At 36.8% G+C, this 13,844-nt stretch overlaps 1 protein-coding gene across 2 annotated transcripts in view; it reads right to left on the bottom strand.

Moving 5' to 3' along the window:
- nfkb1 (nuclear factor of kappa light polypeptide gene enhancer in B-cells 1) overlaps positions 1-12,663 on the bottom strand; it is a 39,253-nt gene extending 26,590 nt beyond the window's left edge. The window contains exons 1-4 of one of the 2 annotated variants that reach the window (XM_056262369.1): positions 12,318-12,663; positions 12,149-12,228; positions 8,356-8,390; positions 7,277-7,370 (exon numbers count right to left, since the gene is read on the bottom strand). In XM_056262369.1, coding sequence (XP_056118344.1) covers positions 7,277-7,370; positions 8,356-8,385 — 124 coding nt within the window. In that variant the 5' untranslated portion in view covers positions 8,386-8,390; positions 12,149-12,228; positions 12,318-12,663. The remainder of the gene's footprint in view (positions 1-7,276; positions 7,371-8,355; positions 8,391-12,148; positions 12,229-12,317) is intronic. The other variant, XM_056262368.1, reaches the window with a different exon arrangement.
- Positions 12,664-13,844: the final 1,181 nt, after the last annotated feature.

Raw genomic sequence — 13,844 nt, 5'->3', positions numbered from 1 at the left:
ATATCAATATTAATCTGCAAAAATGTTTTCAACATTGATAATAATAAGAAATGTTTGTGGTTTGATTGAGAACTGCTTATCGGAGAACTGTTTGTGGTTTTTCTCTAGAAATTCCGCTTATAGAGTCCATGTCACACAACAATGCAAACAGCAATAAAAGCAAACATGACAAGCTGAAAGGTTCAACCAGGTGTGGGAAAATCAGAAGGATTACAATTCAATCTTATCATGCAGACTTTCTAACCATCAAGCATATCAAAACTTTCGCTGAGAGGCTGGTGTTCTGCAGATATTTCAAGGCCAGAGCTCTCGCCGTACCACGTGTTTCCACAGAAGCGCAAGCCTCTTCCTCTTCCTGTGCACTACAAGGACTAAGACCACATCCTTGGTGAAGCGCAACTAAATCAATCTGCTGCCAAATTTGCAGAATTGAACCTCTTAGAGCCCAACTTTAATGTGTACACCTCTGCCAACGCACTGACATTATGGAACGGATCTATAAATGTTGACATAACAGGGACAGCCAGGTAATTTATTTGGTTAGATATGGCATATAATGTATATCATTATCATATTTCCAACATTACCCATCTCACATTACCTAAGTCTAAAGCAGATGTCAAAACCACAGGTGCACTGAACTCTAAATAGAAATAGAAATACATCAATTGTTACACTGAACAGTGAACAAACCATCTGAAAACAGAGTAGTAAGCTTGAAGCAACTCCTACTTGGTGTTCCTACTTGACCGCCAGCCACCTGTATCACTATCTGCATTAGCCACTATCTGGTAAATGCCACATCGTGCCACTGCATGCTTGAGAAAAGTTGAACTCTGCTCTCAAACTTTGTCTAACTGGCTTGACTCTCTGTTGCTCATGTCGCCGCTAATTACCAACTCTCACTGAAAATAAATGATGCTGGTCGCTTTTTCGCAGTTAATGCGATGTCCTTCCTTAAAAACCCCACCAGTTGAAACCTGAAGTCAGCATGAAACAGAAGTTGATAGTTTTTTCTTCCCTATTGTGACATAGCCTATATCTGAGTGTAAACAGCTTCTCGAAGAAGAAAAAATGTAGGGCGGGACTTGATTTTGTCCATTGGGAATTGATTGGATGGTTGTGGTTTGTTATTGCTGTGATGTCATGTGAGTGACAGGTTGTCCCGCCCTCATGCCAGTAAACACATCATCAGAGAAGAGATGTTGGGGAAGTTATTTTGATTAAATATTAAGAGGCCACATGAATAAAAAAAAAAAAATTATGTGCATGGTTAAATAATTTATTATAAATACTGCAATATTCCATAAAAAAAAAAAACAAGAATTCTCCATTCTTGTAATGGACAAGACTTAATCTTAAGACTTAATTAGGCCATAGACTGAAAATTCAAATGTTCCTTGATCCTTTGACAGTTAAGAGTTCGTTATACTATAAAAATACCATGCAAGTTTCAAAACTCAAATCTTTCTTGATATTCCAAAAACTGCTTTTATTGAAACCAAGGCCAGCAAACGACAGGATCTAAAAAGTGGAGTATTGTGACGTCACAGGGCAGCTGTAGACCGCCTTTGCAGAAGAACATCAAGACTACATCACTGCATCTTTGGCCCCGCCCACTGGAGCGTTAGTGAACAGTGACATGAGATCGACCCAGGATCAATACCATTACCTTCATAATGCTAGGATAGTGGGTTTTTTCCCCCAACAATGCAGGCTTTGCAAACAGACTTTTACGATATGGATCTGCCAGCAACGCTACAAACATGTAAGTAGGCTTAGGCTAGTCATGTTTATTCTAATGTCTGATCTGTGATCAGTGATTTCTGAAGTAATTATTCAAATTCAAACAGATTATCTCTCAAAATCGTTCAAACCGTTTATGCATCAGTAAATCAACTTGATTTAGTTAATCAAGCCAGTGACTAAACAATCATCAACTTCACGTCGTTTCTCTTTAGTAGGATGAAAATAATCTTATTTAAACTGTGATTAAATTATTTAAAGAAAGCGATCAAAGAACGCTCCCTTTCCAATCACCCAAGCTGTCAATCAAACAGCGCGAGTTTATCATTCTGGATACTTGCCAAAACTCGTTGAAATCAATCATCATGAAATCAATGACGCTGTTACAACGTACAACGAATCGTGTTTGCATTGTTATTTGGTGAAAGCATTCGTTGATGTTTTCATACGCGATCAACGGACTGTCTGTCATCTTGTCAATGCTCATCACTGCAACCTTTCATGTGATGGGAATAGATCATTATGATCAATACTTTTCACGATTCCTTAATCTCGATAGCTGTAATGGTAAAAACTTAGTAAAAGTTTTAGAGAGAGTTCCACATGTAATACTAGCTATTTCATATGCAAACATGTCAGCCAATCACAGCAGCGGGCGTTTACACTGAAGACTCACACAGACACGCCCCTTAAAACAGAGCGTTCAAATCAGGCTTGGAAAAATGGCTTTTATTTCTAAATTATGACAATTTTTGATGTTAAAATCATACAAAAGTTATAAGGGCACCCCAGGAAACATTATAAATTAATCAAGTCTATGACCCATTTAAGGGATAGGTCATCCAAAAATGAAAATTCTCATGTTGTGGTTCCAAAACTGTTTGACTTTCTTTCTTCTGTGAAACTCAAAAGGAGATATTTCGAAGAATGTATAAAATGTTTTTTTTTTTTCATACAATGCAAGTAAATGAGGTCCAAATCAATAGACTTTCATTGTGTTTATTTTTTGTTTGTGTCAATAGAGGCTTTTTTTTTTCAAAATCAAAAAAAAAAAAAAAAAAATAGATTTGTTTTTATAGTTTTACAATATCAAAACCGTGGTACAGGTGTCTCATGTCGGCATATACAATCATCCATCAACTGATAGTTCAAGGATCGAGTGAAGGGTAATAGCAAAAAAAAATAAAAATAAAAAGAGTTAAGAAATAAAGACATTCAACATACATTCGCAAGAAAATTCCTAACAGGGGACCAAATATGCCAGGAATCATTATATTAGACCTCCGGCGTAAGTCACAAGTTAGTTTTTCTAAAGGAAGGACACTAGCAATTTGATTCATCCACATATTAACAGAAGGGACATGAGGAGTGGACCACAACAGAAGTATACATGTTCTCGAACTGAAGTATACATACTAAGTAGGTACAAAGATGTCAAATTCTTTATTTCTGGATCATGGTTGAGGTGTAATTCAGCTTTACAATTCAAGACATAGACACTCGAGACATAGCAAAAGATATCAAAATATCTTTTTTGTGTGTGTTCCACAGAGAAAAAAATATTACACAGGTTTGGATTTTTTTCTTTGTTTTTGTGAACTATTCCTTCAAGTGTGCCTTTTTGATAGTCTTTCATTCAAAATTGAAAGAACATTTTTAACCATAACTGTACAGATTTCTTCGGAGCTGTACGGGCATGCTCAGGTAGATCAAGAGAGCGTGTCGAAAAGTGGCAGCCCCAAAAACTACACTTATCTCAAAGCGGGTTTCTCATGTAACCACATGGCGGTGAAGAGCTGTTGATAGTTTTTTCAGCCCTGTATCTGTATAAACCGTACTCACGAATTCTTAAACGGTTCCCTCGGTTTAACAAATCGTGCCCACGGATTAATAAACCGTACCCACGATTTCCTAATCCGCACTCTCATATTTGTAAACCGGGCCTTATGTTTTGGCAATATGTACCCACAAATTCATAAACCGTGCCCACGCTTTCGCAATCCGTTCCCACGGGTTTGTAAACTGTGATTTGTGGCCCGCCCTCATTTTAGAAGAACACCAAGTGGTACGTTGTTAACGAATCTAATTGTATATTGTTTTATTGTATATTAAGTGGAATACATCAAAATGTATATTTGTATCAAAAATGTATCAAAACTGCATCTGCATTCTTAAAGAGATTCTCAATTGATGCGGGTATGGGGTGAGGTGAGCCTACACTGAGTGGGGGCCCCAGGCAAATTTAATCAATGAGGCCTTTTTAAAAAAATATGTTATATATAAGTTTTATATATAATATATTAATATATATATAAAAAAATTGTTAACATAGCTTACCTAGAGATATAATCATACAAAATACAAAAAGTAGTCAAAACACATGTAAGAGAACATAAGTTGTTTATTTTCTTACAACATTATGTGCTTATTTTTTTATTATCAATTTCAATCTTCATATTTCTAAAATAATATCGGTAATTCTACATAAAAGTCCACTTTTGGTATGGCAAGATGTCTTAAAATTGATTTCTTTTTCTAACATTTAAACTTATACAACATTATTAGATTACCCTTTGACTTTATGAAAACACAAATAAATGACACCTTAATGATTTTTTTTATATTTTTTGTGCATTTATTTAAATACTGCATGTACCATTTTTTTTGTCACTGGTGTTACTTTACTTATTTGGCAATATTAAAGTTTTTTATGAAATATTATTTCTCTTATTTTCAGCACATGTAGTCAGAGTTACGGAAAAATAATAATAATGCATCAAATAAGGAGATTATGTTTTATTTATTTTAATCAGTTTTCTTATAAGTGTGCTTAAATGATGTTAGCTTATTTGCACAAAAATGTATTTGAAAAATGTACAAATATTTTAAAAACAGTTAAAATCAAGTAATGATGCTTTAATGATCCTTTCAATATAAACTTTTGCGTGTAACAGAATTAAATGTATGTAAAATTATCATCATGTCACATGTGACATTTAGTAGATGAGACTAAATTGTTACATTTGGCATACAATCTAAATGAATAGCTTTGAATAAAGTTCCTAAAATATATATAAATGGGAGTCACTGGTGTTGCCAGTAAGAAAGGTGACAAAAGTGACAGTAATACAAGTGACAATTTTCATGAAAAATTCATTTTTACAAAATGGCTGCTGCAAGGTATCAAACCACATGTTGTCAATAATGGTATACTAAATAAATTAAGTAGTTTAATACATTTGTATTCTAGTTTTTTTTACAATTCCCTAAAAATAAAGTAGGTGATACCAGTGAGTTCAAATAAAAGCTTCATGTGAAATAATGAGACAAATTTCTGAACAAATGAAAAGAGACAGTGGATTTACTATGGGTCTTTCTGCACAGATATTCAGGAAATTGGAAGGAGGAAGTCAAGTAATGTCATCAGTGTGATTTTTATTTAAAAATAAGAGATTTTTGTTTAAATATGCACCAGTGACACAACTCCAGAGGACGACTACTTTCATTATAAATTGCATAATATTTATTCGGCATTTTTTTTTTTATGTCATTTAATAATATATTTGATAGTTATGTATACATTATTGTTTTTAAAATAAAAAATCTAAATAAAGCATTTTCCCTCTGTACATGACTGTGGGGACGAGCACTTCTGTGGTGCATGGAATTATATAATTAATTAAAAAACAAATATTGCCACATTGATGGCTCATGAAGGTGTAATTGTTCAAATAACATTGTTTCATTTAAAAATATAAAGAAATAGTAACCCTAAAGTGTTTTCAAGTGTAATATTTCTGTAAAGGATAGGGACAGAAAAATGAACATTTCCAATAGAATGACCCAGATACAATACAATAATCTTCAAGATACAGTACAATATTCACATGTATAAAGGATTGTAACCTTAAAAACAGTCAACTAATTTAATGTAAAGAGCTGGATACTAATTACTAAGTAAATAATGTCAACTAAATGTATTGATTAGAGTTGCCATAGACAAAAGATCTTTCTAGTCGACTAGTAGTCATTCATTATTTTAAGCCATTAGTCGACTAAAAATGTTTATTAATTTCTGCTCAAATGCTGGGTGCATGGAGGAATATAGCCTATCCCGCGCTCAAGCGCTTGCATAAATCGGGCCGCAAAAGCAGGCTAATGATAATAAACGTGTCTGAAAAAATAACGAGGCATTTTAATTGTTTATTAATAAACTAATGTTTTCTAAATCAGTGTCGGCTGCAAACATAACTACATCTCTGCTGTGAAGCGAATGCGCCTTTAGAGAGAAATGCACCTTTCATATGGATTACGGTATTTGCTTTCGATTCGAATTTGTTCATTTAAAAGTTCATTTCCACCTTTATATAGGTATATTTCTCATGTACGTGAGGCTGCTAGTATACGTTGTTTTTCAGTTCATTTATGAGACGCGCTCCAGTTCACAGAGACCATGAAAGTTTTCTTTTATTTTCCAAAAGCACAACGTTTTCTTGTTATTGTGAGTTTACACAAATAAAAGTGGTTGCGAATGATTATTATTTTCTGTATGACCAGAAATTATGGAGTATTTGAAGTTGTTTCCACTGTTGTTGATAGGAAAATGCAAGTGATCGCTCCGGCGCGCTCCACAATAATGGTGGAATATGTTGGAAAAGAGTAGACGATTTAATATGAATGATGTGCGTCAAAATCTTGTGTGATAATCTTAGCCCTTTATTATTATTGCCTAAACTTTAATTTTTTTTTTTTTTTTTTTTTCACAGGTGACTTCCCGGGCTCCGTAGCAATCCAATAAGGAAGCGAAAAATGCGGGGAAAAAATAGATCTGCTCCTGTAGCGACCACCCAAGTAATACACAAATGACAGCGTGTGACATCACTGAGTGAGATGTTCCTAGGATTTTTTAAAGTGTCTGTACTTCTCTAAAACATCACACCGCTTCACTGTGCGGTTTATCAGATTTAGATCTCTAACTGAATCATAAGGTGCAGTGTTACTGTTGTCTTGAGGAAGGAATAGAGCAAGAAAAAAAAGGGGAAATGCAGGCTAGTGTTACTGCATCCATTCAGCAAATTATCTTATTTTTAAAGTCACCATGAAATCAAATTGAAACAATTCTTATTGTTTTATGGAATGTTGCCGTATTTATTATACGTATATAAATGATTGGTCTGTGCGCATCATTTTTGTTCATGTGGCCTCTTAATCTTTATTCAAAATAACTTTCCCTCCCACTTGCAGCAACATCTCTTTTCTTCTTTGATGATGTGTTTGCTGGCATGAAGGCGGGACAACCTGTCACTCACATGACATCACTGCAATAGCAAACCACAACCATCCAATCAATTCCCTGCAAGATCAAGTCCCGCCCTACAATTTTTCTTGTTCAAGAAGCCGTTTCACTCAGATGCACATCAGAATAGGGAACAAAAAGATTATCACAACTTCTGTTTCATGGTGAATTTAAGACCTTGATTGAACGACAAGTTTAATGAAACTCGAACTGGAAGGAAACTCTTACCTGCTGTCCTCATAACATTATTGTTGTGAATGCCTGGAAATGTTGTATGGTCCATGGTCATCCACATTGTGTCGTTACTGAATTCAATTGGCTCCATGAACTTCAGAGTATAAAAAGAAAAACAATGAGTTTATATGCACAAGAATAGTCCTATTATTATTCATATATTTATAATTTGGTCATATCCATATTATGCATGTCATGTAAACATATTAAATCACATTAAAGGCATAATTTGAGAATTACTAAAAACACACAGCATAATAAATCACATAATGCTGCTTTCCATATATACTGTAGAGAATGATTTTTTAATAAAGGCTTATTCAGAATAAAGACATCATAAAATGATATGCATGAAATTACGACTTTTGTAAACGTTTAGAATTTAATTTAAGCTACAACGTACTTTAGAAAGAGCTTCGTGACTTTGTGCCATAAACACAGAGAGCTTTTTCAGTGTTGCATAAGAAGAGAGTTTGAATTTAGGAGTCAGATTATTAGCATAGCATAGGTGTAAGATGCATGCAGTGAGTGTAGACAGACATATGTGGATAGGATACAAAACTGAACAAACTCTAGTCTCGATCTTAATTTGCTGCTGTGTTAGGGGTGAAATATCAACCACAGTAGGCAGGAAAAAGAAAAACCTCCTCAGCTTTCTAAGAGACACTTCCTGTGTGATGCTGTGGTATTTGCAGAAATTAATATGTCCTGTTTCAAATTTAATCATTTACTATCAGGCGTATGTGCCTTCAAAGGCATTCATCTGTTACAAAACACACAAAAATAGCTCTGTGGTCTATGTTTACCATGTGAAGATGATTGTAAGGTATAAGCTTCATGCTACCTGTGCGCTGTCTGCTATTTATGTAGTCTTCATGACAATAAACATTTTCATAAATAAATCAGCAGGTGGCAACAGAAGCTTAGAGTTAACATGAAATCAAAACTGAGCCTATTTACTCTCTGGTCTTACAATGGACACCAAAGTCAAAATATTCAGAAAAATGTCAGATTCCTGAAGTAAAATAAGTTTCGAATGGCAACTGTGACTCCAAACGTTGTAGAAAACATTTCCTCACCCCCGGATGGTATGTGTCCTCTCCAGCCATGATTCCTAAGAAGAAAAGTAAAACAAATTAATTTATGATTCATTTTCAGAAAATAGTCATGTCCAAAAGTAGTAAAACACTGAAAATATAATATAGAGAATATGAGGGGGATGTGAAACGCTAATTCTTCATTTTGTTCAGTCAATGTCCTTTGCAAGGAAAGCAAAGGCGGCAAACGCATTAAAGTCACCATGAAATCATTTTTATGGAATAGTCCGTGCACATTGATTCAGGATGGACAAAATCAAGTCCCGACCTACTACATTTTTTTCATGTTCAAGAAGCCGTTTCCACTTGGATATGTCACAATAGAGAAGAAAAGACTACCACAACTTCTGTTTCATGGAAAACGTGTTACATGACTGATGGCCAACCATATACAATTAAAGGGTTAGTTCACCTACAATTCTTTCATTAATTACTCACCCTCATGTCGTTCCAAACACATAAGACTTTAGTTCATCTTCGTAACACAAATGAAGATCTTTTTCTGAGAGATTTTTGTCCCTCCTTTGACAGACCCTATGCTCACTTAAAGGAGTACACTTTAAAATGAAAATTACCCCATGATTTATTCACCCTCAAGCCATCCTAGGAGTGTATGACTTTCTTCTTTCAGACGAATACAATCGGAGTTATATTAATAAAACACCCTGACGCTTCCGAGCTTTATAATGGCAGTGGATTGCAACCATCAGTTTAAAGCTAAAAAAAGTGCATCCATCCATCATAAAAGAACTCCACATGGCTCTGGTGGGTTAATAAAGGCCTTCTGAAGCAAAGCGATTAGTTTGTGTAACACGTTACAAAGTAAATTAACTAGCACAGGCGTAACTATCGGTAAGCAGGGTACGCGGTTGCTTACGGGCCCGGACCAATCAGGGGCCCGCGTGACTGGAAGATATTGATTGACAGCCGGGGGCGGGGCCCCCTATCGCATTTTACTACTTTTAGTCTGATCGCATTTTAATTTTTCGCAAATTTATTTGAATAGATAATGACAACAACATATTTTACTGTTCATTAAATACATGTTTGAAACGAACAATGATGGATTTTGGTGTAATTTGTTTTGAATTGTGACTGGGGAATCCCCGGGTGAATATGAGTATTGCGTGCAAAACAGTAAAAAAAAACTCGAGACAGATATGGAGTCGGCAAATTACAAACACAAAAGTGGCTTTCAAAAGCGCAAACGAAAAGAGGAATTTGACAAATTAATTAATAAATTACCAAAAATAGGAAGCTTGTTTAAAAAGATGACACAGGAGGGGGAGATCGAGATTGAGATGGAGCAAGAGAGTGAAGCGAATTGCCATACTGTCAATTGAGAATGCCTGTGCGCGCCATCTAGATCTTAAGGATTTAATTCGACAACTTGCACAGAGGAAACCCGTAAAATGCCGCTATAATGTAAGTGAGCATCTTTTTTTATGTATTTGGACCTAGGCCTATGTGTGTGTAGTCATAGCAGTGAGTAACAATGTGTCAAGGTGCGCCGTCACCAGCAGTGTTTGTTTTTTTGTTTTTTGTTTTGCGCGTAGGCTACTCCTGATTTTGTCAGTCATCTCATCTCTTATATGCTGCCTGTGTCTCTATGATCCTATCCTGTCCTATTCATGTTAGCCTGCTCGTGGACATTGCGTCATCACGCGTTGTAGTAGGGGGGCCCGCCTTGATAATCCTGCATAAGGCCCCAGTGTTGGCTCGTTACGCCACTGTTAACTAGCTTCCGGCCAAACGAACATACGGATTCGACTTAAGTCTTAAACGCAATTTATGCGAGTAATGCACTATTTACACTAGCTATCCATGATGCACTACGCTACTTCCGACGTCATAAGTTGCGGCGCTTTAGACGCAAGTTGACTGCGTATGGCAGTTTGGCAGGAAGCTAGAATTTTACTTAAAATTAAATATTCGGATAATTTCCTAACACAAACTCATCGCTTTGCTTCCGAAGGCCTTTATTAACTCCCCGGAGCCATAGATGGTTGCAATCCACTGCCATGATCATGCTGCGTTCACACCAAGTCCCTCCGGAGGCGTACCCAGTTTGGCGAGTTTCACCATTTGCTCCAGGAGCTGCGCCTGGATGACGGCCACTTTCAGCGGTACTTCCGCCTGTCCCGTGCCCAGTTTGATGACCTGTTGTCCCGCATCGGAGAGAGGATCATCACCCATGTTGAATAAGTGACTCCGGGCGGGCCTGTCCCCGTTTATCACGTCACTTCACCACGTGACAGCAGCAAGCAGGCTCCTGATTGGTTAATGAGGCGCGAACAGATGCCAAAGTTCAGATTTTTCAACTCAGGCGTCAGATGCGAATTCGCTTCAAACGCGTGAATGCACAAAAAGCACCAAATAAAATCACTCGCCCGTATCGCGCCAGACACTCAATTCACGTTCGGTGTGAACGCAGCATAATACTCGGAAGCGTCAGGGTGTTTATTAATATAACTCCGATTGTATTCGTCTGAAAGAAGAATGTCGTATACACCTTTGAGAGTGAGTAAATCATGGGGTAATTTTCATTTTAAAGTGAACTACTCCTTTAAGGAATGTGCACAATAGAGATTGACAGTCCACGCAACTGACACTTTGACACTTCAAAAAGTTCATAAAGAGATCGTAAAACTAATATAAATTGAGCGGTTTTGTCTAAATTTTCATATGATGAACAGATTGAATTTAGGTTTTTATTCACATCTAAACATTTATCAACTCACACATCAGTTGTGGTAAACCGAAGCTTAAGCATGTTTGCTTGATGCGCCAGAACCAATGAGGTTCATTCTTGTGTTACGCAGCTCTTTTGAGCTTTGACAAGAACCAATGAGGTTTGTTCTCGCGCGCTCAAGCAGGTTCGGTTGAGCATCTGTTTATGTTCGCTGATCAATGTTTATGAATAAAAGCCTAAATTTGATATGTTCATCATATAAAGCGATCAAGTCTTTTCAGAAAACTTGGACAAAACTGCTCAAATTATATGGAGTTTTACGATCTCTTTATGAACTTTTTGAAGCATCAAAGTGTCAGTTGCGTAGCGGTCTATGTAGGGACAGAAAGCTCTCAGATTTAATAAGTTCTTCATTTGTGTTCCGAAGATGAGCGAAAGTACGAGTTTGGAGACATGAGGGTGAGTAAATAATGACAGAATGTCATTTTTGGGTGAACTAACCCTTTAAGGTGATGCAGGCACGTAATAATTTTCTGTCTTTTTTTATAGTAGTTGCGATGGATGAAAATGCAAATCTGTTTTGTTGTCATTTGTAGGGAATCGGCGGAGTGAAAGATCAAGTGAATCACTCACAGCAAAGGAAAAGAAAATTCTAATTGTCTCGCGCAGTCGCCACCTTCTACTGGCGTTGTGAATCGTTCACTGAACGAATCAGTGAGCAAATTATTTGAGGCGTTTCAAAACATTTTTAGCGTTATTGAAATGAATCAAAATCTCAAACAATAGCTACTCGTCTCTACTGACACTAGACTCTAATAAATCCAAGCTCATATAAAACAAACTAGATCTCGCGCGTTTGGAACATCAGATTTGAAATTAGAATAAAACTTAAATTCTAACCAACTCCGGATGTTCGGACTGAATGCGCCTTGATGCCCACTGTCTTTATTGATAGATTTTGACACACGGCCAGCACAACACATAACAGTCACTTATCTCAAACGTTGTACTACCGGATCCTGACTAACTTCCATCAAAAACACATTAAGTTATTAATGTGCATCATGAGTTGCTCGTACTCACCCAAACGAGTTTATCAAAAGTCCTTGAGAGCTAAAATGTACATTTGGCCTCTGAGGCAAGAAGTAGGAAGTTCAGCAGCACTTGATACAAGTATCACAACAACCTTTAGATGGCAACATGGGCAACTCAAAAAGACAACAAGCATGGCTGGATCTACGAGGGTGCTTACCTTTCCTGGCAGATATTCGAGGTTCAGGATCAACATCAAACAGCTGGGATCTGGGATTCCGAGTCAAGCTTTCTTATTCGTTACAACTTATTTCTCCATGTTGCGCTGAAGTCAACTAATGTAAGCTCATAGAAAGTCAGTTCAATGCAGGCTCCTTATTCAGGAAGATCGTTGCGTCTGCCAGACATGGATATGCAGAAGGCCCACTGAGGTTAAAAGGCGCATCGATCGATCAATCGATTTTAATCGCCGGTCGGGAATGATCACAGTAAATCATGTCGAGATCAACGCGACGTTTGAATAGACGGCTTGACTTCCTTACTGGAAATTCCCTGACGTAATTCATGTTCATGTCTTGCTTTCAAAAACGTCCTCTTGCGCCCACTTGTGGAAGAACCTGTTTTCATGTACTGTTTTTGAACATGGAAACAAAGAGTCTAAAATGGTTTACAGGTCCCATATCCTTAAAGAGGTTTTGGGCATATGTAATACCGTCAGGTAGGGAGGCCTTTTAAAACATCTAAGTTCAGCAAAAATAAATAATTTGGACCTGTGCAGGTTTCTCCGGGATTCTTTTTTATTTTTTTAAAGTGTCTTAAAAAGCTCAATTAATTGTGCTTTTTGAACATGGGCACTCCTCTACATCTGTCCACATATACATCAATGACAACTTCAATGGTGTTGGTTAGCTGCTGTTCACCTCACAACCGGGGTTCCTCCTTCAGAGAACTAATTATAGTCCAGCAGTTGTTGAGAGATCTCAATTGGACGATAGGTCATCCATGTTAGCAACGTGGTCAAACAACTACAGTATCAAATTCCGTTCATTCCTGTAACATTATTGTCCCAGATATTGAATACAGTGAAATGAAAAGTGCAATTATGAAGATATGCAAGGTTCTCAAAAGGACTTCTCTCAGTGATACCACAGAAGGAAACACAAAATGATAGTTTAGCAACTTTATTGAGCAAACAAAATGAACAGCTAGTGGAGCTATTAGTTGATCGGACATCCATTGAGAGCTTCCAATCACATATTCAGTGCAATGAGAGAACAGTGTTTTGGAGAATAGACAAACTAATAGCTCCCCATTCTAAAAACATCAAAAAGAGGAGAGAAAAGGAGTAACAAAATAAGTACTCAGACTCTAAAAGTGGACATGTATTTGCTTAACATCGTCTGCAGATATTCATTTTTGGCAGACCACAGACCAATCACTTTAACTGTTCCATTAACATGCAAAATATATATTTTCCGTAACTGCTGATACAATGACGTGACTGATTTGGTAAGAAACAGTCAGATATAAGCAAGAATATATTTCACAGACCATAGTTCTTCTCATTGCTATTGTAAAAGCATATAAAAACATGAAGGCCAACCGAGCAAAAGATCGACTTTTTGAGGTACGCTGGCACCTGCAGAATCGTTGTTTCTTTTTCTGAAATAGCACCTCTAGCCAGTGGCGTGAGTCAGAAGCGTTCGATGGTTTCACCTTAGTTATGTTTTTTCTTTTCTTATCTCAA

The sequence above is a fragment of the Rhinichthys klamathensis genome, unplaced genomic scaffold (genome assembly GCF_029890125.1).
Source record: "Rhinichthys klamathensis goyatoka isolate OS25496 unplaced genomic scaffold, OSU_Roscu_1.1 h1tg000192l_1, whole genome shotgun sequence".
NCBI classification, from domain to species: Eukaryota; Metazoa; Chordata; class Actinopteri; order Cypriniformes; family Leuciscidae; genus Rhinichthys; species Rhinichthys klamathensis.
Note: the sequence above shows the minus strand (reverse complement) of the source record. Positions and strands in the feature narration are given on the sequence as shown.